The sequence below is a fragment of the Ceratotherium simum genome, chromosome 32 (assembly GCF_057802395.1).
Source record: "Ceratotherium simum simum isolate JZ-2026a chromosome 32, ASM5780239v1, whole genome shotgun sequence".
Classification (NCBI taxonomy): Eukaryota; Metazoa; Chordata; class Mammalia; order Perissodactyla; family Rhinocerotidae; genus Ceratotherium; species Ceratotherium simum.
Window position 1 is genome coordinate 22,098,117 of NC_141931.1, and position 24,963 is coordinate 22,123,079.

General features: G+C 42.0%; 1 protein-coding gene across 3 annotated transcripts in view; it reads right to left on the reverse strand.

Moving 5' to 3' along the window:
* The window catches only part of PROSER2 (proline and serine rich 2), a 44,406-nt gene extending 32,199 nt beyond the window's left edge, over positions 1-12,207 (reverse strand). The window contains exon 1 of one of the 3 annotated variants that reach the window (XM_004425371.3): positions 12,088-12,207. Coding sequence is in view for 1 of the 3 variants with exons in the window: in XM_087420829.1 (XP_087276955.1) it covers positions 4,445-4,468 (24 nt within the window). In the remaining 2 variants the exon portion in view is untranslated. Of the gene's footprint in view, positions 1-4,444; positions 4,704-12,087 lie in introns of those variants that run through there. The other 2 variants (XM_087420830.1, XM_087420829.1) reach the window with 2 other exon arrangements.
* Positions 12,208-24,963: the final 12,756 nt, after the last annotated feature.

Below are 24,963 nucleotides of genomic sequence, written 5' to 3' on the forward strand. Positions count from 1 at the left end.
GGGTAGATCTTAAAATGTAGTGATTGGAAAGTTATAAGTAGATTCTCAGCACAATTCCATTTATATACATTTAAAACACATACAACACTGTCTCCATACATAACATCCACAACCAGGAACATATGCCAATGGTGGGATGCGTGGGTGAGTGGGGTCACAACGTGATTGTCCTATAGGATGCATATGCCTGGTCTGCTCCATCCACTGAAGGGTATCTGCCTGTTTCCTTGGGCCCCTAACTCCTACTGCTGGGAAAACAGAAATGGAAGATTTCCTGGAGGTTTGAAGAATAATGATTTATCAGACCATTTTATCACCTGGAAACTTTGAAAGCCCAGTATCTAAGGAGATGCTATGGGGCAGACGAGTTCCGATTTAATGAGGGAAGAAGAGAAGACAAACATAATCTAGAAACCCTGGGGCAGTTGAGGAGGGAAGGGCTGAAGATGGCATGAGTTTAACAGGAAGGAGGAAAAAAACCCTGAAGATAATCTTTTCTGAGATCACAACTTAGCTCCAGATTAACCAGGGAAAGGCTGACCTGAGCCAATTTACCGAAGACTCTAACCTGGAACAAATATATTAAGTTCCCTCACATTCACCTAGGGGGCTTTGTGCCTACCAGGTGGGGGGGAGGGAATCATATCTTCTAAGACTTGGAGTCCCTACAAGCAGGCTAAACAAGAGCACAAGGGTGATTATTGTCTTTGCTAGTTCTGCACATGAACGGAAAAACTATCCACCTTAACCAAGTGATGTGGAACTAATTTTGCTTAGCATGTCTGTATTACACCTTAAAACGAGAACTGCTCCAATCCACGGCCAAGGTAAACTCTTCACAAAAGAAAAAGTCCAGCCTGAGTGTTAGGATTCTGAACCCCATGGACCTGTGGTACAGGTTACAGACTCTCATCCCCTGTCCAGACACTCACTATCAACCAACTGTGCTAAGGTACAGTCAGCAGAGGCACAGCTTAGCTGGGAAAGGGGTAGAAGTAAGCTTCTTAAAAATATCCTCCTTCCCACATCAGGCTATACACTAGGACAGGGTCAACGTGCACACTTGTAAATATACCAGGACAGGGTCACTGCTGCACCCAAGCCCTACTCTTCAATCATCTCATTCTCTCCAACTTCCACTTACAGGAATTCTGTGAAGATTTGTTCCCAGACCTAGAAAAACAATCTTAGGAAAGAAACCATCTTTAAAGCTACATCCTGAGAAATCCTAATATGATGATGTAACAGCCAAGACACTTTCAAAAAGATACGTCTTTCTTGACCTTCAAGAACATTAAAAATGAAAGAGATTCACAGTGGGAACCATTTCTGAGTCACCACAGCTCATTATCATGAATGGGCTTTTCATATGGGCAAGCAGTGGGGGAAAATAAAGGGACCGCTATTTTCAATGGCCTTGACACACTCCGATGAAATAATCAGTAAACACAAATTAGCCCTTGTTGGCTTTAATGCTAGGAGCTCTTGACAACATTCACTCTTCTGACCGTGGACTGATGCGATAGGCACTCTGCTCTGATGTGTGTGAACACACAAGATGGGAGTCCCACTTTTATAGTTTCCTTCTGGTTCTGTGTTAAATCCTATTTTCATGTAAATAACGTGTGTTAACAAACATGAGTTTTATAGTAAGAAATTAACTAGAAGATGAAGCTATGAATGATGCCACCACTCTTTTAAATTGTTGTATTAACCCAACCCACAAATTAAAAGAAACAGTACTGATATTCTTTCTTTTCTATTATTCAACTTAATAAGGGCTTTAACAAAATTTGTAAACTAAATTAACCACTGCATTTCTCCCCTAAAAATAATTTCTAACTCTATAAAAATGGTTTTACTCCAGTTATCACAACACATCTGATCATTCTGAGCACAAGTCTCAGTTCATCTCCAATGGTACACAGAGAGTACAGTCTCTGTATCCTCCCATCCCTCGCCAGACCAAAGATGCACAGACACAAAGGTACAGAGCTGACGCAGCAGAGAGGTACAAGTAGTTATTGGTCCTAAAGTTCATTTTCTTCCAAGTTATCTACTCTCTAAAACTTTGTTAAAAATAAAAGCGATACTCAGCACAATATTCACCAGTGAATTGCAAGTACTCAAATAATCTTTCTGAAATCCTGGGTTACTTTTGGTACCACAGGCGTGTCAAAGTTGGCACAGTTTGTTTTTTTTTTTAAAGATTTTATTTATTTAATTTTTTCCCCCCAAAGCCCCAGCAGATAGTTGTATGTCATAGCTGCACATCCCTCCAGCTGCTGTATGTGGGACTCGGCCTCAGGATGGACGGAGAAGCGGTGCCTCGATGCGCACCCGGGATCCGAACCCGGGCCGCCAGCATCGCAGCGCGCGCACTCAACCACCAAGCCACGGGGCCGGCCGGCACAGTTTTTATTTTCCTAATCTAGGAAAATTCTAGGAACCTCTCCATAAGAACATAGGGCTTTAAAGTGTCCCTCGAGAATCTGGCCTAATCTTAGCTCTTCAGCCTTATTTTCCACAATATCAACCTTTTTATCCAGCCGGACTTCCTTCATGTTCTGCTCAATTGTGAGCCCCATTTTGACTGCCTCCCCATCTCTCTCCTCCCAGTCTTCAAAGCCTAGCTCAAAAGCTGTACCAGACTTTGTTGAACTTTCCTTCATGATGCTCCTCATCACGACCTCTCCACTTGGCTCCTTCAGTACGACTGTTCACAGCCCACCACTTAACTACACAATGCCGTCCTTGTCACGCGGATACGGCCCATCACATTAGGTTTCATTCTGCACGTAATTCTTTGTTCCTCAATTAGGTTACGTATAAGCTCCTTGTAGGCAAAGCTCTTTTCCTTTTTTTTAATATAGCCACAGGATTTTGGAAAATATTTGTCACAAAATATAGACTTAATATCCATTACTTAAATAAACATATTTTAAAACACTAAAACCATCTTTTTTTTTTATTATTCTTTTTTTTGTTTTTTAAAGATTTTATTTATTTATATTTTTCCCCCCAAAGCCATAGTAGATAGTTGTGTGTCATAGCTGCACATCCTTCTAGTTGCTGTATGTGGGACGCGGCCTCAGCATGGCCGGAGAAGCGGTGCCTCGGTACACCCCTGGGATCCGGGGCGGAGCGCGTGCACTTAACCACCAAGCCATGGGGCCGGCCCCAATTAGAGTATTCTTAAAACAGCCCTTTGATCTAAAAGAAAAGGTTAAACACTCTGGAGTCGTTTCCTCATGTTAACCTCATTGTGGTAACCATCCTTTATCCTTCTGTCGTATCTATTGACCAAATCCTTCAAATTGAGAGAAAGTACTCTCACTCAACTCAATCAGGGGCAAATGGGGAGCCTTGGGGAGTAAGTTAAACACAGCCATAGAGGAGATGCTCCCCTTAGCTTCACAAATAACGATATGTTAAAAAGTTGGCCCCAGTAAATACATCAGACACACTAAACCAGTAACACTTCTCCATATTAACACATAATAAACATCAAGGTGAATGCAGGCATGTGTATGTCTACAGGGGTAATCCATGACCAAAACCAACTTCAAAAATGGCCCTAAGTGGCAGTAATTTACTTAGAGCCAACCCTGATGGCCTAGCGGTCAACGTTTGGCATGTTCCGCTTCAGCGGCCTGGGTTCAGTTCCCAGGTGTGGAACCACACCACTTGTCTGTCAGTAGCCATGTTGTGGTGGCGGCTCACACAGAAGAACTAGAAGAACTTACAACTATACACACAACTATGTACCGGGGCTTCGAGGGGGAAGAAAAAGGAGGAAGATTGGCACAGATGTTAGCATAGGGTGAATCTTCCCCTGCCAAAACAATAAAAATGGGCACACTAATAACAGGCTGAAGTAAAATAAATATGTAGTAACTGTTCTTTAGTTTGGGCTCTTTCTCAATGTCAAGAAAACAAAAACCTTGGAAAGAAAAGAATGCTTCCAAAATTATTCACTAAGCCATCCAGTAAACTAGGCCTGGATCCCAGCACTGAAGATCAAAGGAAAATCCTCCTCCTCCAGGGAAAAGCTGGTTGTTGCTGGGAGTGGAGAGTTCGTTTTGTTCTGGAGTTTTAGAAGGTTGATGTAGTCAATGGTTTGGCATCCTTTTCATGTGATTTTTCTTTTTCTCTGACTTGGGGTTTTTTCCTGACTTCTGAAATGTCATCTGGAAAAACTCAGGACCTGAGCCTCTGCCACTCAAGGGTATTAAAGACAATTAAACATGTAAACGTGTAGTAATTTTACTTCTCCAGAAGAATAGCCTTGCTTTCAATTAGATTTTTTTTTTTTTGAACAGCTCTTTCTGAACAATGTCGGAAAGGTTGACTTCAGACTGTTTCAATTATGAATAGTTTCAACTATTAATAGGAGGCGGTAATTTACTCGGGGCCATGCACCACATGAAAGGAATTGACTCACCCACATGCAAGCAAACAAGTTCATGGGCGAGGCCTCACCCAGGTAGCTGGTTAGCAGGCCCTGAGGGAAGACGTCTCCTCCTGTACCAGCTTACCATCTATCTCTGCACAGAAGATAATGCAAATCAGATCTTCCAAAAGCAAAACCCCCCTGAAAACAGCCTTGCTGAGATTCCAGTTTAGTTTCCAGTCACAAAAAGTAATGACCCGTGACGAAGCAGACAGAAAAGCATCAAAGAGGAAAATCGACTTCTGTCTGATGAAATGTTTGCAGAGGTAGGCCTTTCAAATTTTTCTTCTTAGCTTATTTTTTAAAAATTGACATTCTATATGCCCATTGTATTTCTGCATTCTTTAGCAAATTAAAAAAAAAAACAGAAGAAAATCCCAGTTTAAGTCGTTCTTCTTTGGTTAAACAAGTTTGTGCGCTCTTTATTTATTCAGCAGAAATTACCAGAGCACCCACTCTGGCTACACGGGCGAGACAAAATGTAGTACTTCTTACCTGGAAGTAAGAATTATACCTTATTGTTTTATAATGCTTTCCCCGCATCCCCCCCACGAAGCTCGAAATTCTTAGCTGAATTTTTCATTCATCCTCACAACAAAACTAAAGCTGACTTCGAGCTCGTTCACTTAGCACTGGTATTTATAACACCTGGTTAGATGGGAAGCTGACCTCTGGTTTACATATCTTATCTCAAGTTGAACAGATTTACATCCAAACCAGCAAAGCTCACACAAGGCCCCCTGTTGGGTCAATCCACCACATCAGACTTTTAACCCTATCTCCCCACATCTCTTTGCCAACCCTGTTCAGGGAAAAGAACAAGCCCGTTTTACCAGTGGATGTATATACAGAGGCTCCCATCTCGCCTTCTGTAAGAACTACCATCCTGATGACACAGGGATCAGCTAAGAAATACAATATTTAAACACACAGTATTTTTATGTGAATTTTCAAGTTCACCAACTACATTCTTACAATGGTTGAAAAGGGAAGGATCTGACAACTGGCCCACAAATATTAGGTTGAATCTTACGATGTCATTTGTGAAGGTCAAAAATAGTTGAGTATCAGTAATTATATATAGTTAACCTAATGTTTTTGGAATTGAATTGATAATTAACAATGTGTAAAAGTGAAGTGTTCCTTGAAATGAAATTTTGGTTTAAGTATGGTATTATTACATGTTGATGCTAAAATGTTTTTCCTTAGAAGATACTTCTAAAATCACAATAGGAATCAACAGGGAAAAAAAAGTCTAACAACATATTGACCTCATACATTTTAAAGATGTCTGATTCACCAAGTGAAGTTGGCTGCATGAGCAGGAGCTCAGTCAACAAATTCATTGTTTATCTAGTGTGTGTGGAGGACAATCCAGCCTATGAGGAAATCGAGGTCCACAGCCTCGACGTGGATCTGGCACATCAGAAAGAGCTGGCTCTAGGTCCTTAGCTCTCCACTCTAGAATAATGCCTTTTAAAACTTTTTTTGCATCAAAACTTTTATTTGACATTCGACATTTCCGTGCCATCCCCTTGTTTGTACCATCTTATCTCTATCTTCATACTTCTATCTTCCCTTCCTCAACCCTGAACATCCCATTCAACTTCAAGTTACCCCCTCCACGTACAACTGTCTACTCCACAGAAAGGCCAACAGGATCTGCGATCATAACCCTACCCATGAAGCTTCAACCGTTAATGCCCCCAAATTCAAGGCTAAATTCCTCAGCCTGATAATCAAAGCCACCATTCCACCATCCTCATTTTCCACTGTCCTCTCCTTGCTGGCCCAGCTGCAATGTCACATTCTCCAACAGATGTTCTGACAGCCTGCAAGGAAGAACAGCTCTGTCCTCTGCTCCCAAAAGACTTGTGGGCTCTGCGACCGACTCATATTCGACCTTGATCCCATCTCCTTTGCTAGATCCTAAGTTTCTCAAGGGCAGGGACCACCCCTTGTTCATCTCCATATTACCAGTTGTCTCTAGCATGGGAAGAACTTGAGTGTTCACTAAAGCTCTTCAAACCCTGTGATCTTTACAGAAAACACCAAACGCACCGTTTTGGAAGGGAGCTATAGACCAAACTCATGTGTTTAGTCTAGTAGACAAGAGCACAGACATCTTTTTTTCACATATACTTCCTTTAAGTAAGTTGTGCAAAATAAACTTTTTTTTTTTTGGTGAGGAAGATCAGCCCTGAGCTAACATCCGTGCTAATCCTCCTCTTTTTGCTGAGGAAGACTGGCTCTGAGCTAACATCTATTGTCAATCCTCCTCCTTTTTTTTTTTCTTCCCCCGAAGCCCCAGTAGATAGTTGTATGTCATAGTTGCCCATCCTTCTAGTTGCTGTATGTGGGACGTGGCCTCAGCATGGCCGGAGAAGCGGTGCGTCGGTGCGCACCCGGGATCCGAACCTGGGCCGCCAGTAGCAGAGCGCGTGCACTTAACCGCTAAGCCACTGGGCCGGCCCAAAATAAACTATTTTAAATACACTCACAGAATTAGGTTTGTAAAGGAAAGCTGTGGCAAATCATTAATTTATCATCTCCAGGTTCAAGGTCTGAAAGGGGCTGAGAGTATTTATCCTGCCCCAAATATGACAGACCAGGAAACCAAGTTCCAGAAAGGTCAAATGTTGAACCCTGTGGTCACACTGCTATTGGGTGATGAAACCTGAGGTGGATCCCTTTACTTCAAGTTCAGTACTGTGCTTTTCCCCTATGCCAGGCTCTATTAATCTGTTAATTCAAAAAAAAACAAAATGTAGGGGCTAGCCCTGTGGTGTAGTGGTCAAGTTCAGTACGCTCTGCTTCATCGGCCCTAGTTTGCGGGTTTGGATCCTGGGTGCAGACCTACAACCACCTGTCAGCCATGCTGTGGCAGTGACCCACATATAAAGTAGAGGAAGACTGGCACAGATGTTAGCTCAGGGCGAATCTTCCTCAGCAAAAAAAAAATTTGGTTTAAAAAAATTAAAAAATAAAAAACAAAATGTAACATGCAGACATCAAAAAGAGAAGCATCTGAGGACTGAGATTTTTGTATATGCAGTGCTAGCTCAGTGCTCAGCGCATTGTAGGTGCCAGACAGTCTACAGATACCGAGGAACGTATAGATGAACACCCCAGGCCTCTGGATCAATAACTAAACTAGGCAGAGTAGTAAATATTTCAAAGCATTAGTCAGACAACTGGTCTCCTAGGAGGAGCAGCAGAAGCCTGAAAGAGAAAACAGGAAAAAAAAGAAACTCAAAACAACAGAATGAAGGGTTGAGAAGGAACATAACATACAAACCAAGCCCTATAAAAATAACTACACTTACATGCAAGATTTGGGTGAAATAAAAGCTAATACAGAAGAGAATCAAGTCCCTGAATTGATGTTTCTCCAAAGAAGATCTGCACGTGATCTTCACTTGAAAAGATGCTCAACATTATTAGTCATTAGGGAAATGCAAATCAAACCCACAATGAGATGCCAGTTCATGCCCACTAGGATGGCAATTAAAAACAAAACCATGGAGAATAACAAGTGTTGGTGAGGATGTGGAGAAACTGGACCCCTCACACACTGCTAGTGGGAACGTAAAATGATACAGCTACCGTGGAAAACAGTTTGGTGAATCCTCAATAGAATTACTATAGTACGCAGGAATTCCACTCTTAGGTATAGACCCAAAAGAACTGAAAACAAGCATTCAAACAAAAACTTGTATACAAATGTTCATAACAGCACTACTCACAATAGCCAAAAGGTGGAAACAACCCAAATGTCCACGAACTGATGAATGGGTAAACACATTGCAGTATATCCATACAATGGACTATTAGTCAGCCATAAAAAGGAATGAAGTCCTGGTACATCCACAACATGGAGGAATCCTGAAAGCATTAAGTGAAAGAAGCCAGACACAAAAGGACACATAGTGTATGATTCCATTTATCTGAAATATCCAGTACAGGCAAATCCATAGAGATAGAAAGTTGATTAGTGGTTGTGAAGGGCTGGGGAGGGGAAAATGGGGAGTGACCGCTAATGGGTGCAGAGTTTCCTTTTGGGGTGATGAAAAAGTTCTAGAACTAGACTGTGGTGATGGTGGCACAACATTGTGAATGTACTTTTTCTTACACTTTAAATATGTGCAGTTTATTGAATGTCATAAAAGTAAAGAGTTTAGATATTTAAGATAGTTAAGTAAAGATATTTAAAAGAAAATAAAAAGGATGGGAAAAGATACATCAAGCAAATATTCACAACAGCAACAATAAAAAGATCACTTTTGGCTACATTACATCAGGCAAAATAGACTTTAAGCCAAAATTCTCACTAGTGATAAATGTAATGATGTAACGATAAAAGTTCAATTCCTATTAGATATTGTATGTCCAACAACATAAACTTACAAATGCATATTGTTAGATATAAAAATATAAAGTTGTATGCACACACAGTCTCAGAATATTTTTTAGCTCAAAATATAAGGCGACATTGACAAATTCCTCATTATAGTGGGGTCTTTCAATATACCTCTCTCAATTATTGACATGTTAAGTAGACACAAAGTCAGTGAGGAATAATGCAATTAATAAGGTTCATTTAATGGATATCTGTAGACCTCCACAGAAAAAAAATGAAAGAAAATACATTCTTCTCAATCACATATAATGTGAATGTACTTAATGCCACTGATTTGTTCACTTTAAAACGATAACTTTACTATTATATGTATTTTACTACAATAAAAAAATAAAGAGAATTATGTCTTCACAGTGCTGGGATCTTTGGAAATGTCCAGTCTGAAGACATATATTCATAAAGAGCTATCAGATCCCTCTTCAATTAGGCGGAATGTTCTGCCCTGCACATGCCTTCACCACAATCCTGACTGCACGGACTATGAACTCAGCAACTACTTTCTTTTTTTTTTTTTTTTTTTTAAGATTTTATTTATTTATTTTTTCCCCCCAAAGCCCCAGTAGATAGTTGTATGTCATAGCTGCACATCCTTCTAGTTGCTGTATGTGGGACTCGGCCTCAGGATGGACGGAGAAGTGGTGCCTCGGTGCGCGCCCGGGATCCGAACCCGGGCCACCAGCATCGGAGCGCGTGCACTTAACCACCAAGCCACAGGGCCGGCCCCACTACTTTCTTAAAACAGGTTTCAAGATTGATGCTGCGAGTCTAGAAGGGGAACAGCGGCATCACTGGGGGTGTGGCCTCACCGTGGTTCCCCAGAGGCCGTCCTCATGATTCCACTATATTGGTAACCCCACCGTGTCAACGTGAACAAAGCCTTTTCGACCACGGCCAGCAGACTCGCTCAGAGATCTGAGAGGCGAACGCTGCAGCCTATCGGAGATAGAGGTGCCCAGAGCATCCTCCTTAGCACACACAGGCAGCCAGGACGCCACCACCACCACCACCACCAGAAAGGGCAATGGAAACGGAAACGAGATGCTGCCCTTCACCAGCCAAGGAGCGAGCTCAAGTTCGGGATGCTCCTAGGATTTCCTGGCTCCTACCCCTGAATGGCCCCCATGCCGCTGGCGGCTGTCCCACAACCTTGTACATAAGCTGCACGCTGTCCCCCAGTCTGAGCTCTTCTCCACGCCAGCCTTTCACCTCTCTCCCATCAGGTCTCTGCCTTGTGTAGTTATTTGAGATGATCTTTAGAATCAATGCAGGGTGCCAACTCCTGGCTCCTCAGGTGTCTTGAGAACTTTGGAACCAGGGCCAGGTGTATCTTCAGCTCCTGATGAAGGCTTACCTGATCTGGTTTTAATCAGTTTGGGCCGCGTGGCTGTTATCTAGGTATGTTTGTGTGCCCAATGACTAGCTCAGTTCTCAGCACCCTGGGGGTGGTCGAATGAATTAAGGAACACGCAGAGCTTGCATTCAAATAGGCAAATCCCCCTGCCACAAGGGGGGACATCACAGAGTCAAACACATGCAAATTGTCTTAAAAGCATCTCTCCTCTTTCCAGCCTTCTCTAAATTATCACTCTTATTTTGGCCTTCTGATTTCTAGTGATGGAGAAAATGTATTACTTTTACATTATCAGCATCGAAAATTTTCAAAGAAAAGCTCATTTGAAGTGCTGTGACCCAGGAATCTGTCCAGTCACTTCCAAATGCCTATTTCTGGCCTGGGCAAGAAAAGACACAAGATTCCATACATACACCGTCAAGTTTGGCAAGAGAGTTTCTAGACAACTTCCATCTTTCCCACCCAGTCCCAAGTAAATAGGGCATTTGTTTGTATTTCCACATGGGCCTCATGAACGAAAATACCTCCTCCACCTAGAAAAACAATCAGTAACATTCAGACATGGAACTTTGAGGGCAAACCTTTTCATGCATGCTAGAGCACTACGAATGTGGTGCTTAAAAAAAAATAAAGTATCTTTAATAAACGTTTCTGCTGTGAACATTTTCCTCAAGTTTACACTTATACGTGGTTTGGTGTTTCTATACCTTTCAGAAATACAGATTTAAAAAAAAAATTGTTCTCCATTAAAATTGGAGCCAGAAGGAACTTTCTTCCTACAGTTCCCAGCAACAGGCCTGAACGTTTTACTCTGTTTAGGGGGAAAAAGACACAAAAAATCATTTTCCTTTACTCGCTTGAAGTTTTCTGCTCTGCACCAACTAGGTCCTGGCAAAGAGTTAAAAGTTTTCTGAGGTTAGTTCCTGCGGTTAAAAAAAAAAAAAAAAAAAAGCTAGATGCTTAAATTTAGACTCGGTAAAACAATACTGGGAAACTTTCAAAGCCTTGGAGAAATACTGGAGTTTATTTTATTGCCTTTTGTTAAATTGCATCACATCGGCCACATTTTCTTCTCTTTTTTTAATCCCTCCCGCCCCGGCTCCCCGGGAAATTCACAAGTTCCCGCGTGGTTCAGTTACCTGTTGGGGTCGGGGAGCGGGGGTGGGGACGAAAATCTACTGGTCACTTTGCGCAGGACTCAAGTTTAACAGGTGGCTTTGGTCACCTCTTGCCAATATTGGCTCCCACCCTCCTCTCCGCGGCGCGAGGGACAGAGCTCCGGGAATTCGGGGGCCGCGGCGGCAAGTGGGGCGACGGGTCCCTCGCACGGCTCGGGGAAGGGCGGTGGGGACAGGCGAGGGGTGTTAGGGACAACCCAGACCGCTCTGCGCCCAAAGCTGAACACGCGCCCCCGACCACCGTGCGCCCCCCAAAAGGACAACCTCGGAGCCGGAAAATGCCGCGTTCTCTCCCCCGCCCCCGACTCGGGGCGCTCGCGAACCCCTGAAATCCCAAAGGAGGCACCGGGCTTCCCGTGTGCGAGGCCCCCGGGTCGACGACAGTCCCTCGGATTGCGCCAGAATCTTCCCTAACTTCCAGGGGCCGGGGGAGCGATGTGTTGGAGAGGGAGCGCGCAAGGAGAGATCGCGCAGACGGGGCACTGGCAGGGAGGCGTGGGAAGCGCAGACAGGGGGGCACAAAAAGAGGGGTGACCCTTCTCTACCTGAGACCCACCCGAGCCCAAGCCTCCTTCTGCGGACTCCAAGCGCCGCCCCGCTCCCCGCCGTGCCAGGCGGGGCACCGGCTGGCCAGGGCGCCTCCCGGCGCTCTAACCCTGTCCAGGACCCCAAAGTCCGCACTCACCCGGCGGGAGTCCCCTCCTGGGGGACCGCAAGTGCCCACCTGGACGGCCACCCGGAGCCCTCGCGCCGCCTGCTAGCCGGTCAGCCCCGCGCGCGCCTTGCCGACGGTCCCGGGCCGCCGCGCCGCGCGCGCTCCCGCCTCCCCGCCGCGCGCGCTCCCGCCGCGCGCTCCCTCCCCTGCCCCGCGCTCACCCCGCCCCGCCGCGCGCTCCCGCCGGGGCTCGGCCCCCCGAACACAGCGCGCGCCCGGGCACTTAAAAGGACAGGCCCCGGCGGCGCCGGAGCCGCCCCGCGGGCGCCTCTCGCCGGGGTCCTCGGTGTCTGCGTTCGGCTTGAGTGGGGGACCGTCTGAGTGACACCCCACCCCCATCCGAGGTACACAAGCAGAGAGAAAACAGAGGTTTGGGTTGGAAGCTCTGAATGAGATGGGACTTCCCCCACCCTCCCTCACCAGCTTTGAGAGGTTATTTTATATTTAATGACAATAAAAATAACTACTTCGCGTCGAAGACGCACTACCTGCGGACATTGAATATACGCACGTTATTTCATTTAATCCTTAGAACAATCCTCTGATTTCTTATCCCTATTTCGCAGAGGAGGAAAACTGAGGCTCAGAGCGGTGAAGACACTGGTCCAAGAGTTTTGGACCACATTGCTAGGCGCTATTTTCTTCTTTGTCACTGTGGAAATATCCCCTGAAGTTAATAGGTGGTTGTGGCTGGCTTTTGTAAGTTGGTGGAAGTTAATGTTACCCGTGTTTCCACGGGGTGGAACAACTCTCGGGAGGGAGAAAGCAAGAGTCACACGGGTTTATTAATTGTAGGGTTTGTTATATATTCAAATGGCAGATGTTATAACAACCTCTATTCCTTTATCCCCATTTTACAGAAAACTGAGGAGGGAAGTGGCTGGTTGCACACAATGACTGAGTCACTGGCAGTGCTCAGGGCTGGGCCCAATTCCTTAGTCCTTAGATCATTTCTTTGTCTGCCTGGGAAGAGATACTTGATTAAAGGAAAGAAAACTTTTTCACTAATAACACATTGGCCTCATCTAACTCCCTGCATCTTTAATTAATGTTTACAAAGCACTTTAATCTACCCAACATGCTAGTTAATTAGGCAAATATTATTATCCCCTTTCTGAACCAAATCTCTGAGAGAATCTGTTCTCTCAGTCCTTAATCCCTGAGGAATAATGGGCCTTATGTTCTTTTTTTTCCTTTTAAATTTTGTTCTATATTGTGTTAAATACTAATGCATTTATCATGAATTGGCTTAGTAAAAATTAAATAATATTAAACATCCATGAGTGAGAGGTCATATAGGCAGCCCCTATTTTTAAGGAACTCAGATCAAGAAAAAAAAGACATTTTGGCAAGTGCTTCCCAGAATTTTTTTTCTTTTTATCATTCTTTTTGCTTGGGTAAGCTTTTATGATGTATAAACATATGTTTAGCTTAGTTTTCTTTAAAAGTTTTAATGTACACATTATCTTTTGTGTAAAAATTTAATTTTACACAGTATCTTTTCTTGCAGGTGAAGAGGAGAGAAGGAAGAAATTGAAGGATGATGGGATTAGGAAGGAAGAAGGGGGAAAGAAAAGGCAAAAAGAAAAAGCAGGAAATGAACAGGGAAGAAAATGAGACTTGAGGTTTCAACCAAGATGCAGCAGGGGAGATGAGACCAGCCCCGGCTAGCACACGCCGGATCTTTATGGGAACCAAAAACAGGTGGCCCTTGCTCTGGGCTGGTGCACGCCTAGCCAGGGCCGTCGCGTGACTCCCCGGGCACAGGCTGTCTCCAGTCCCACTGCACCCCTGTCTAGGCACCTTCGTGCCAACTGAACTTACGCAAAGGGACTAAAAGCTAAGAAGAAACATCAGAAGGGTCTTTGTCTATGCTATTGTTACTACTTGAAAATCCATGAAATTGACGCAATCTTACTTTATATTCCCTCAACTTTTTAATAGATGTCTTCTGAGGTTGGTCTTTGCTAAGCAAATGCTGGTAATACGTGACCCCCAAATATTAGACAGGCATTCTTATGAACTTTATGTAAATTAAAAATTTTAAAAGTAAACTAAAAAAATTAAGCTAAACGTATGTTTTTATTTTATATAAAGAATTACTGTATGAAATTGACTTGAGAAACTGCAATGTCTGTGGTGGCCACTAGAGGGAGGCAGACAGGAAAGGAGAAAATGGTTAGTGAGTAAATTGCATGTTTTCTTTACTAAAAAATTAGAGCATTTTAGAGCTGAAAGGGGAGCTGTCAAAAGAAATGATTTTGCTTTATGCCTCTTCCACTTAGGAGATGTGTAGCCTTGACCTATTTATTTATTTTTTTATTTTTTGTGAGGAAGATCAGCCCTGAGCTAACATCCGTGCTAATCCTCCTCTTTTTGCTGAGGAAGACTGGCTCTGAGCTAACATCTATTGCCAATCCTCCTCCATTTTTTTTCCCCAAAGCCCCAGTAGATAGTTGTATGTCACAGTTGCACATCCTTCTAGCTGCTGTATGTGGGACTCGGCCTCAGCATGGTCCGAGAAGCGGTGCGTCGGTGCGCGCCCGGGATGGGAACTCCGGGCCGCCAGTAGCGGAGCGCGCTCACTTAACCGCTAAGCCACAGGCTGGCCCATGAGCTATTTATTTTTGAGACTTGCTTCCTTATCTGTACAATGAGGCTATTAACATCTACCCTGTGAGGCTAAAACAAAATTATTTTAACATTTCCGCCAACAAAGAGCAGATGAGGAGTTAAGAAAATTATGAAAATGAAGAAAAATATGGCAAATTGCCCCATTTATTATTGGAACATAGCATAGGGTCATAATAATTAAAAGTATCATAATAGAACAATAATAGATATTGAATGATATAGATAATAGAATGGAATAGATTACCCAAAAAAAGATAGTGTTAATATGTGATAAAAAAGTCATCTAAAATAAATGAAAAGAGGATGAATTCTCAATAAAGGGGCTTGAGAAAACTAGTGATTTGAAAAAATAATCAAGTTAAGCCCTTACCTTTCATTAAGTGCTAAAAGAAAGTTCAGCTACATTAAAGAATTTTAAAAGTAGGAGAAAATTTAGACAAATATTTATGTGATCTCAAGATGGGGGAAGAAAAGAAATGAAAAAATCATACAGAAAATGACCATTAGACTAGATTTCATAAAAATTTAAAAATTCTGACAATTAAAAATATTGTGAACAAAATTTGAAAAAGAAAAATACCCTATGGAACTATGCGTAACAAATCTGACAGTTAATTTTATTCTCAATACAAGAGTACATGCAAATTGCCGAGAAAACTCTAATAACTCAGTGGGAAAATTTCCTCAAAAAGAAAATAAAAATGATTAGTAATTAGTTCTGTGTGTGTGTGTTTGTGTGTGCATAATTATATTTTAAAGTGTTTAGACTACCTAATAATTTTAAAAATAAAAATTTAAAATAATATACAATATTTGTAATATACAGTATTAATAATTAATTACTAAATTATTTAATAATTAATGACTAACATACAATATTAAATTAGAAAATGTTTTCTTAAATTCTAATATTCAATACTGGCGGGAGTGCATTGAAATGGGCAATTTTATATACTATTAGTGGGCACATAAGTTGATATAAATTTATTGGAAAGCAATTTTGTGAAATATGTTGAGAGCCTTAAAAGTGTTTATACACTTTGACCCTATAATTCCATATCTAGGGATTCTATAGAAACAATCAGAAATGAACACAAAGATTTGTTTGTAAAGATATACACTGCCTCCTTTTTTATAATGTCAGAATATTAGAAACAACCCAAACATTCAAAATTAGGGGGAAGTTTAAACAAACTACTATGCAGCTATTAAAAATGAGGAATTTTTCCTGAACACAAGAAAGTACCTAAATATATTGTTGGGAGGGGGAAAGAACATTACAAAATTGTATGTAAATTATTATTTCAAGCATGGAAAATGCATGTACATATGGAAAAACTAGGAAATATATCAAAAAGATGACAGTTACTGTTGCTGGTTCTGATTATGTGATTCTTATTTATAGTATTGTATATGTTCCAAATTTTCTGTTGTGACTCTGTTACTTGTATAAATCAATGCAAACTAATAAATATTATTTTTTATATGAGACAGTAAATGCCAATGTGCACAGCACAGAGTCTGACATATCAAACATTCAATAAATAGTTGATGGGTGAGGGAAGGAGGGAAGGAAGAGGAGATTGATGCACTTCAAGGATCATTTACTAGTGAAATTTCTTGATTTAAAAAATCAATTATTTTTTAAATAATTTTTTAAATCATTATTTCTAAAAAAAAGAAATAATTATTCTACTTCTACAGATTAGGAAATTAAGACCTGGAGATTTTTGGGTGACTAAATTTGGAGAAAAACTCTAGAAAGATGATATGAAATGGTTCCGTACTTCCTGAAAGCAAGTAGATGATGTGCTACCTTGTCCGTATTCCAGGTCAGTATTTTGAAAGAGAAACAAATACAGAAGAAAATGGTGCATAAGTTATATCTACTGTTACTGATAAGAGTTCTGGGGGCCGGCACGGTGGCACGAGCGGTTAAGTGCGTGCGCTCCGCTGCAGCGGCCCGGGGTTCGCCGGTTCGGATCCCAAGCACGCACCCATGCACTGCTTGTTAAGCCGTGCTGTGTTGGCGTCCCATATAAAGTAGAGGAAGATGGACACGGATGTTAGCTCAGGGCCAGTCTTCTTCAGCAAAAAGAGGAGGATTGGCATCAGATGTTAGCTCAGGGCTGGTCTTCCTCACCAAAAAAAAAAAAAAAAAAAGTTCTGAAAGATAAGCCAGACTCTAGTAGATTCTTGGTGACAACAAGTGTTCCTTCTCAAGCTTTGGGACCTGCCAAGTGACTGAGGCCCAAACAGGAAAGAGAACATAGGGCGCCCATTCATTCTTCATCCTGTGGTCTCCCATGTGCCAGGTGTTCTATGGGTAAGGTCTCAGAGATGCAACAGTGGACAGCACGATGAGCCCCCTGTCCACATGGAATTTACAGTCCAATAGGGCTCGGGGGGATACAGACAAGACTCAGATGATAAACTGCTTAACCTCTAACATTCATTAACCCCCAGAGAGAATATAAGTGAGTCTGCAAATAAAAACAACAGTATGATGAACCACATTCCCACAGAGATGAGCCTGAGGAGTATTCAGTGGTGAAAATTTGGCTGAGGACAACTTGTGTTGCTTGTGCTGATCTTGGCTGGTTTTTGGTTTGCAGATGGGGCTGTGCAAAGCCCCCACGGTGTTAGAAACAGCTTGGGGACTGCGGTGTCTGGGGAGACTGGGGATGAGGCAGCTGCTGAGGGGAGAGAGACTGAAAGGAGAGCCTTACAAAGTGTCCTACGCGAGGGTCTTTAACCTTCTCATCTTCCCACCAAACCTCCACTAACACCCTTGTTCCTCCTGAGTGCTTTTGGAGGGAACTTTATTTTCGGGGGATTTGAATATGGACTGAAACTTTCCTCAGGTGAGTGTCAGGTAAGTGCCGGAACCCAATGAGACCCTGTCCTGTTTGTACAGACACAGCAGGTGGCACATTTGGAAGAAAAGATGAGTATAGTGAGAAGAGTAATTAACATTTGTAGTTTGTCACCTTTCTGCTCAGTTGAATTCTTGTAAACCCATTTCAGTTAAAGGATTTCATTATACCACATTTCTAAGTTTGAGGACTGACTCTTTTTTTTTTTTTTTGGTGAGAAAGATTCGCCCTGAGCTAACATCTGTTGCCAGTCCTCCTCTTTTTGCTGAGGAAGATTGGTCCTGAGCTAACATCTGTGCCCATCTTCCTCCATTTTGTAGGTGGGATGCCTGCCACAGCACGGCTTGATAAGTGGTGCGTAGGTGCACGCCTGGGATCCGAACCTGCACCTCCCGGGCTGCCACAGCGGAGTGCCGGAACCTAACCACTATGCCACTGGGCTGCCCCGAGGACTGACATTTTTATATGCAATTCCATTGTAACCCAAGACATAACTTCTTTTTCAATATGACTCTGAACTCAAGATGGTAATTTCCTGAATTTTGAGTGAGCTCTTTACCTAGCATTGCAGTCAGAGAGTGAGGTTGGGGAATCACCAAACGGGACAGTTGACCACTGAGCGGGGTAGCGAAGTCTGGGTCTGCCACCCAGCTTTACACACCCGACAACTGGATTCCTCATCAGGGCTACCTGGATGTGACCAGGCTCTCAGGCCCTGAGTCTCAGTGCATTTCCAAGTTGCAGTGTTAGTGGAGAGGAGGATGGGGGAAACCTCACTGGCAATTCTTTGGTAAGCTTAAAAAATTTTATTTCAATTTCTAAATTGTTAAATACGTTTAAAAAAGTCTTCCTACAGAGGACCACAACAGGAAAGGAAAAGGGAAATCACGCCAAAAGCTACCATTCACCGTGAGTAATAAAATGGTGTGGGAAGTGCTTCCTCTTGACCTAAAATTGCAACTGAGGACCAAAGGTAGTTACCATCTCTTGCACACCAAACTCAAGAAGTCACCAGGAACTGACTATCTTCTCAGGACTTATTGACAGTCAGCAAGTCTGGACTGGCCCTACCACCAACTCTACCCCCATTTCCAAACCAGAAGAGGCTTGAGGGTCCTAAGCTTTGTGGAGGTGAAGTTAGTATTCACATTGGGGGCTGTTCCCTCCCTGCTGTGAAGGAGGGGTGCATTCCTTTTCTACCCACCCAGGATAATCTCCTTTCTAATTATCTGCAAGTCAGCTGATTAGGGACTTTACATCTTACAAAATCTCTTTTGCCTTATAATGTAACATAATCACAGAAGTGACATCCCATCATATTCACAGGTTCCCCTCATACTCCAGGGGAGAGGATTTTACCACGGTGTGACACCAGGGAGCTGGAACCTTGGGGCCATCTTAGAATTCTACCTCCCGCAAGGGAGACGGGTTCCTTTAATCCCCGCAGCCAAGTCAGGGGGAGAGTCTAAGATAATCACCCGTAAAGATTGGGGTTCAGCAAGATGGGGATATGGCACTCCTGCTAAGGTGCAGCCCCCACAGTTGCCCTCAGGCCACAAGGAGCTGAATGGGGTGAGAGGGTCCCAGTGAGCATGCTGGGAGCCAAGGAGCATGGCACAGTATCTCCTTCCCATTGAGGTTTGGCAACAGGCTTGAAAGACTTGTGCCCACTCCCAGGCTGGAGATTTCACAGGAGTGGTCCACTCCACCAGGGTTTGAAGGACTGGAAGCAGAGTGAGCCTGGAAAGAGGATGGGGCAGCTCCACCCACTCCAGATCTCCAAGTCCCTCAAGGTGTATGGAAGGGGGCTTTCGCTTTCTGGGAAGGAACACAGAAGTTATCTGACAGACAGAACCAGCAAGCTATGGGAGGTGGGGGGCCAATGGGCCAGGCGATTGAGTTTGCGATAGAAGTTTTCAAATGCCTAGGGCTGAATCTTTTTTTTTGTTTTAATGTTTTTTATCGTGATAAAATATATATAAAAAATACCATTTTAGTATTTTTAAGTGTACTATTCAGTGACATTAAGCATATTCACAATGTTGTGCAACCATCACCACTATCTACCTCCAGGACTTTTCATTATCCCAAACTGAAACTTTGTCTCCATTAAACTCCATTCTCCATCCCCCAGCCCCTGGCACCCACTATCCTACTTTCTGTCCCTATGAATTTACCTATTCTAGGTCCTTCATATAGGAGGAATCATACAGTATTTGTGGAATCATAAATTCCATGATTCCATGTGGAATCATACAGTATTTGTCCTTTTGTGTCTGGCTTCTTTCACTTAGTATAATGTTTTCAAGTTCCTCCGTGTTGTAATATATATTAGAATTTCCTTCCTCGTAAGGCCAAGCAATATTCCATTGTATGTACATACATGTTTTGTTTATCCATTCATCCATCAATGGATACTTAGGTTGCTTTCATCTTTTGGCTATTGTCAATAGTGCTTTGGTCTTTTGGCTGTTGTGAATAGTGCTGCAGTGAACATGGGTACACGAATGTCTGTTTGAGTCCCTCCTTTCAATGATTTTGGGTATTTACCCCCAGAAGAGGAATTGCGGGATCATATGGTGATTCCATGTTTAACTTTTGAGGAACCACCATACTGTTTTCCACAGCGGCTGCACCACTGTACATTCCCACCAGCCATCCATGAATGAGGGTTCTAATTTCTCCACATCCTCACCAACACTTGTTATTTTTCTTTTTGTTATTGTCGTTTTTTAATAATTAGAACTGAATCTTAAGTACAAAACTGAGACTGGTCAGATAATGAAAAGTGTTCGGGAAATTACTAAGTCAGGTCAGTCTGATCACTGATGTACTACTGCTGCTCTGTGGAAAATGGGAATTCAAAGAAACAATGGGGGGCAGATGCTAACAGCAATAAAGCCATTTCATAGTTACATCCCTAACACGTTGAGGATCCTGAGTAAACCAGTTACAAGAATAAAGTTCTTTTTCTTAAAATGCTTACTAACTCTGAAAATGATTCGCATAAGAATGTAGCAGGCTAAATATATTTATTGATCACTCTTTCACCCTCCACTCATTTCCTAAACCCTTACTGTCTGCGTTCCAGTGTCACAACTGTTCTGACGCTGTCTTCTCTCGTCTCTCATCCTAGCTTTGAGTTGTCTGGCAGTTTGGACCATCCATTAACTATGAGTATTTTTCCCAAAGTTGAGTCTTCAGCGCAGAGCTCACGCTGCTCTCCTTGGGCAAAGGCATTCATCACCCTGGCCTCAAATATTACTTCCCTGACGGTGACTGGAAAAATCTCCACCTCTGGGCATTATTCGTTTCATTTAACAAGCTGAATGCCTGCTCTGGTTCTGGTTGGGAATCTTGTTTTAAACTGTCCGCTGGGCATCTCATTCATTAAATTCTCTCATCCATCCGTCACCCCTATTGGGTTGTGAAAGGCGAGGCTGTCTGTCTCCTTAGAATGCTCCAGATGGGAAAATAGACAAAAAAAAAAAAATGTTAAATCATTCTGCATGATACAGAAGCAGGAGTAGTCCAATGGCATCTCAAGAAGGAAATTGGGATCCTGAAGAAGGAAATGGAAGGTTCTAGAGGGGTGGGGGGCAAGGAAAGCTAGCTAGAAACGTGAGAGAAGACCAGAGCCTATGGAGAGACATGGGTGTAAAACATTCTGTATGTGGGAAATGATGAGACATTAAGGGAGGAATGATGACATTAAATTTGGTGTTTGCAAATGGCATGGTAATTCCCTCTGCTACTCCCAAACCTTGGAACACCAGCAGCTCTTTGGGGAAATGAAAGTGTCATATCCCATGATTTCCAGGAAAGCAGGGAGAGCTAATGTAGAGCTGGGAGTCAGAGGATAACAGACAAATCGGGTACAGTGTGGCTAATAAGGCAACCCCCGTGCTCTTGAATATGTTAGAGAAATGGGGGAGAGTGTTCTAGATTCTGCTATTATGGCTATGTAAGTTATTTCATTTTGATATTAAGTAAAACAGTGACCTCGAGAAGGTGGAGGCCATGGAGATGCTTGGATTGTAGAATATTCACAAATAAGACATTGACCTGTGGCCTCAGATGCCTCTTCTTCCTATGTTAGCATACTCACGGGACCAGCTCCGTGTGTTCACCACACTACGTGTTTGGCCCTCACCTTTTGGCTTTCTTTTGGGCTCCTAATCTTCTCTCTCAGACCCCCAACCTTCTTTCTTAAGTTCTGTAAAGGGCCTGGAGACCCTCTTTCTCACATTTCAGGGGTATAAATAACAATAACACCTTATATCTTTATACCATTTCACAGTTCACAAAACTCATTCAAACACATTTAATTCTCACAACAGTCTCAGAAGGCATTATTATTTCCATTTTACAGATGAGGAAACTGAGGCTCAAAAGGGTTTGATGACTTGCTCAAACTCACTCAAGGAGTAAGTGGCAGAGTGAAATTTCTAAGTCTCCTGCTTTCTGCTTTTCACCAGAGCTGTACTTCATGAGTCTGTGTTTATCAGGTAAAGCAGTACTTTTTTCATGCATTTTCTCTATATAAAGCCAATTAAGGGATTTGTGCTCATATTGTTGACTATTTTCAAGGTTATTAAATTAGAATTGAGGAAAAGTACAACCTTTATGAGAGTTTAAGGAATAGTAATAAACATTAGAAATGTGGAAATCTAATTAGAATGTGGATTTCTCATCTTATTAAATATTCATCAGAGTAGAGTCAGCTGAGCAGATACTAAGAGAAAGGGCTTTGGGGATGACAAAAAATAGAGGCTGCATTTCCCTGCTAAAGGTTGAGAACCTTATAAAAATCCATTAACATTTTGATGGAAAGCATCAAAACATTTTCCTAAAGTGCTCCATAAAGAATTACTAAACGCCAAATACAGAGTACTGTTACATACTTATGAAAATATTGTGTGCTTTCATAGATCAAATACATCTAAAACAGACTAATTCCATGAGAAAAGCTAACATACGTAAAGCCTCATCTCTCCCAAGACAGACTAAAGCCATACATTCAAGTAAAACCACAGAAGCTACAAAGAGATCATGCTACAGGATTTGTGCTACATGGCTTCATTGGTTTGCCCATCTTCCCGTCTTCCTTAGGTTTTATTTGGAAGCCCTTAGCCAGACTGACAGGGGTGACGAAAATGGAGTCAGGGTCGTGCAGGTAAGGGGCAGAGCTGGTCAGGGAACACAGTCTGCTTCCCTTTCTGACTCTCCCAGGCAGAACAGATGGACCATCCTTGTAAAACCTGTATTATGGTGGGAGAATAATTATTCTCTATGGGGTCTTTAAATATGCCCATTTTCAAGCAACTGTTTGAAGATAGCAGGAATAATTGTTATACAAACAACTCCATAATAGGTTTGAGCTTTGTCTCTCATCAGCTCGTTTCCCAAGTTTACTAAAAATAGCAAAATTAACTCATTTAATTTGCATTGACTCTCCCTTCCCCTTCCTTTCCTGGCAAGAAGTGCTTATGAGCTCTGAAGAGGAACAGGCCTGGTTAGATTCATAAATTGAATAGTTCAAGCAATTAAGATGTGACCCTAGAGCTAAATAGGATATAACAGTAAAAAGGAATCATCTAATTTAATAAGTGGGATGGCATGATATAGAACAAGCCATTCTAATTTCCACTGTGTTAAGAAATTCCAAATGTCTGAAACATTCCTAAGAAGGCCAAATAATTTTTTGTTTCATAAACGCATTCACTAAAAGTACCTTTAAATTGTGACCTCCTTTGGTGCATTAAGAATATTCAGATTACACACAAGAATACTTCTTTTAAAAAATTTTTTTTACTGAGGTAACATTGGTTTATAACATTATGTAAATTTCAGGTGTACATCATTATATTTTGATGTCTGTGTAGACTACCTCATGTTCACCACCCAAAGTCTAATTGCCACCCATCACCGTACACATGTGCCCTTTTACTCCTTCCTCCCTCCCCCTTTTCCCTCTGGTAACCACCAATCTATTCTCTATATCTATGTGTGTGTTTGTTGTTGTTTTTTTATCATCCACATATGAGTGAAATCATATGATATTTGGTTTTCTTCATCCGACTTATTTCTGTTAGCATAATGCCCTCAATGTCCATCCAGGTTGTCACAAATGGCAAGACTTCATCTTTTTCATGACTGAGTAGTATTCTGTGATATGTATATACCACATCTTCTTTAGCCATTCATCCATTGATGGGCACTTAAGTTGTTTCCAAGTCTTGGCTATTGTGAATAATGCTGCAATTAACATAGGGGAGCAAATATCTTTTTGAGTTAGTGTTTTGTGTTCTTTGGATAAATACCCAGTAGTGGAATAGCTGGATCATATGGTAGTCCTATTCTTAATTCTTTGAGGAACCTCCCTATGGTTTTCCATAGTGGGTGCACCAGTTTATATTCCCATCAGCAGTGTATGAGGGTTCCCTTCTCTCCACATCCTCTCCAACACTTGTTATTTCTTGTTTTTCTGATAACAGTCATTCTGATGGGCATGAGGTGATATCTTATTGTAGTTTTGATTCGCATTTCCCCAATGATAAGTGATGTTGAACATCTTTTCATGTGCCTGTTGGCCCATCTGTAGCTCTCACACAAGAACACTTCTGTTGCTTAAGATGAGCTACGTCTGTGGCTCCGGACCTATAGTAGTTTTCAAGCCTTGATCTCAAAATATTTTTCAGACGTTAGTTCATTGACCACATGACATTACATATCCCACTTTCAGAAGGAGAAACTGAAGCTCGAAGAGAACCGGGAGAAGGACATGGTTCCTGATCCCCAGGCTAGCTTTCTTCAATAAAAGACCTTCGCAAATTCAGGGACACTGGCTGACAGGTAGACTTGCTATAAAAGTAGTGTTTAGGATTTTTTTAAAGATATAACTGATGTATAACATTATATTAGTTTCAGGTGTACAACATAATGTCTTGATATTTGTGTATATTGTGAAACAATCACCACAATAAGTCTAGTTAATATCCATCACTGTAGATATCTACAATATTTTTTTCTTGGGATGAAAACTTTTAAGATCCATTTTCTTAGCAACTTTCAGATACACAATACGGTATTATTAACTGCAGTCACCATGCTGTAAATTACATCCCCAGGACTTATTCATTTTATAACTGGAAGTTTGTACCTTTGGTCTCCTTCACCCATTTCGTGCCCCCCAGCAATGTATTTTTAAAGCAAAGCAGTAATAGAATAGCACATTATGATTTTTGGCAAAATAGTTTTCAGACAATTGAAAAAAGCCATAAACATTGGATTAGGGGGAAAAAAGGATATTTAAATATATTTTTAAAATATGTAG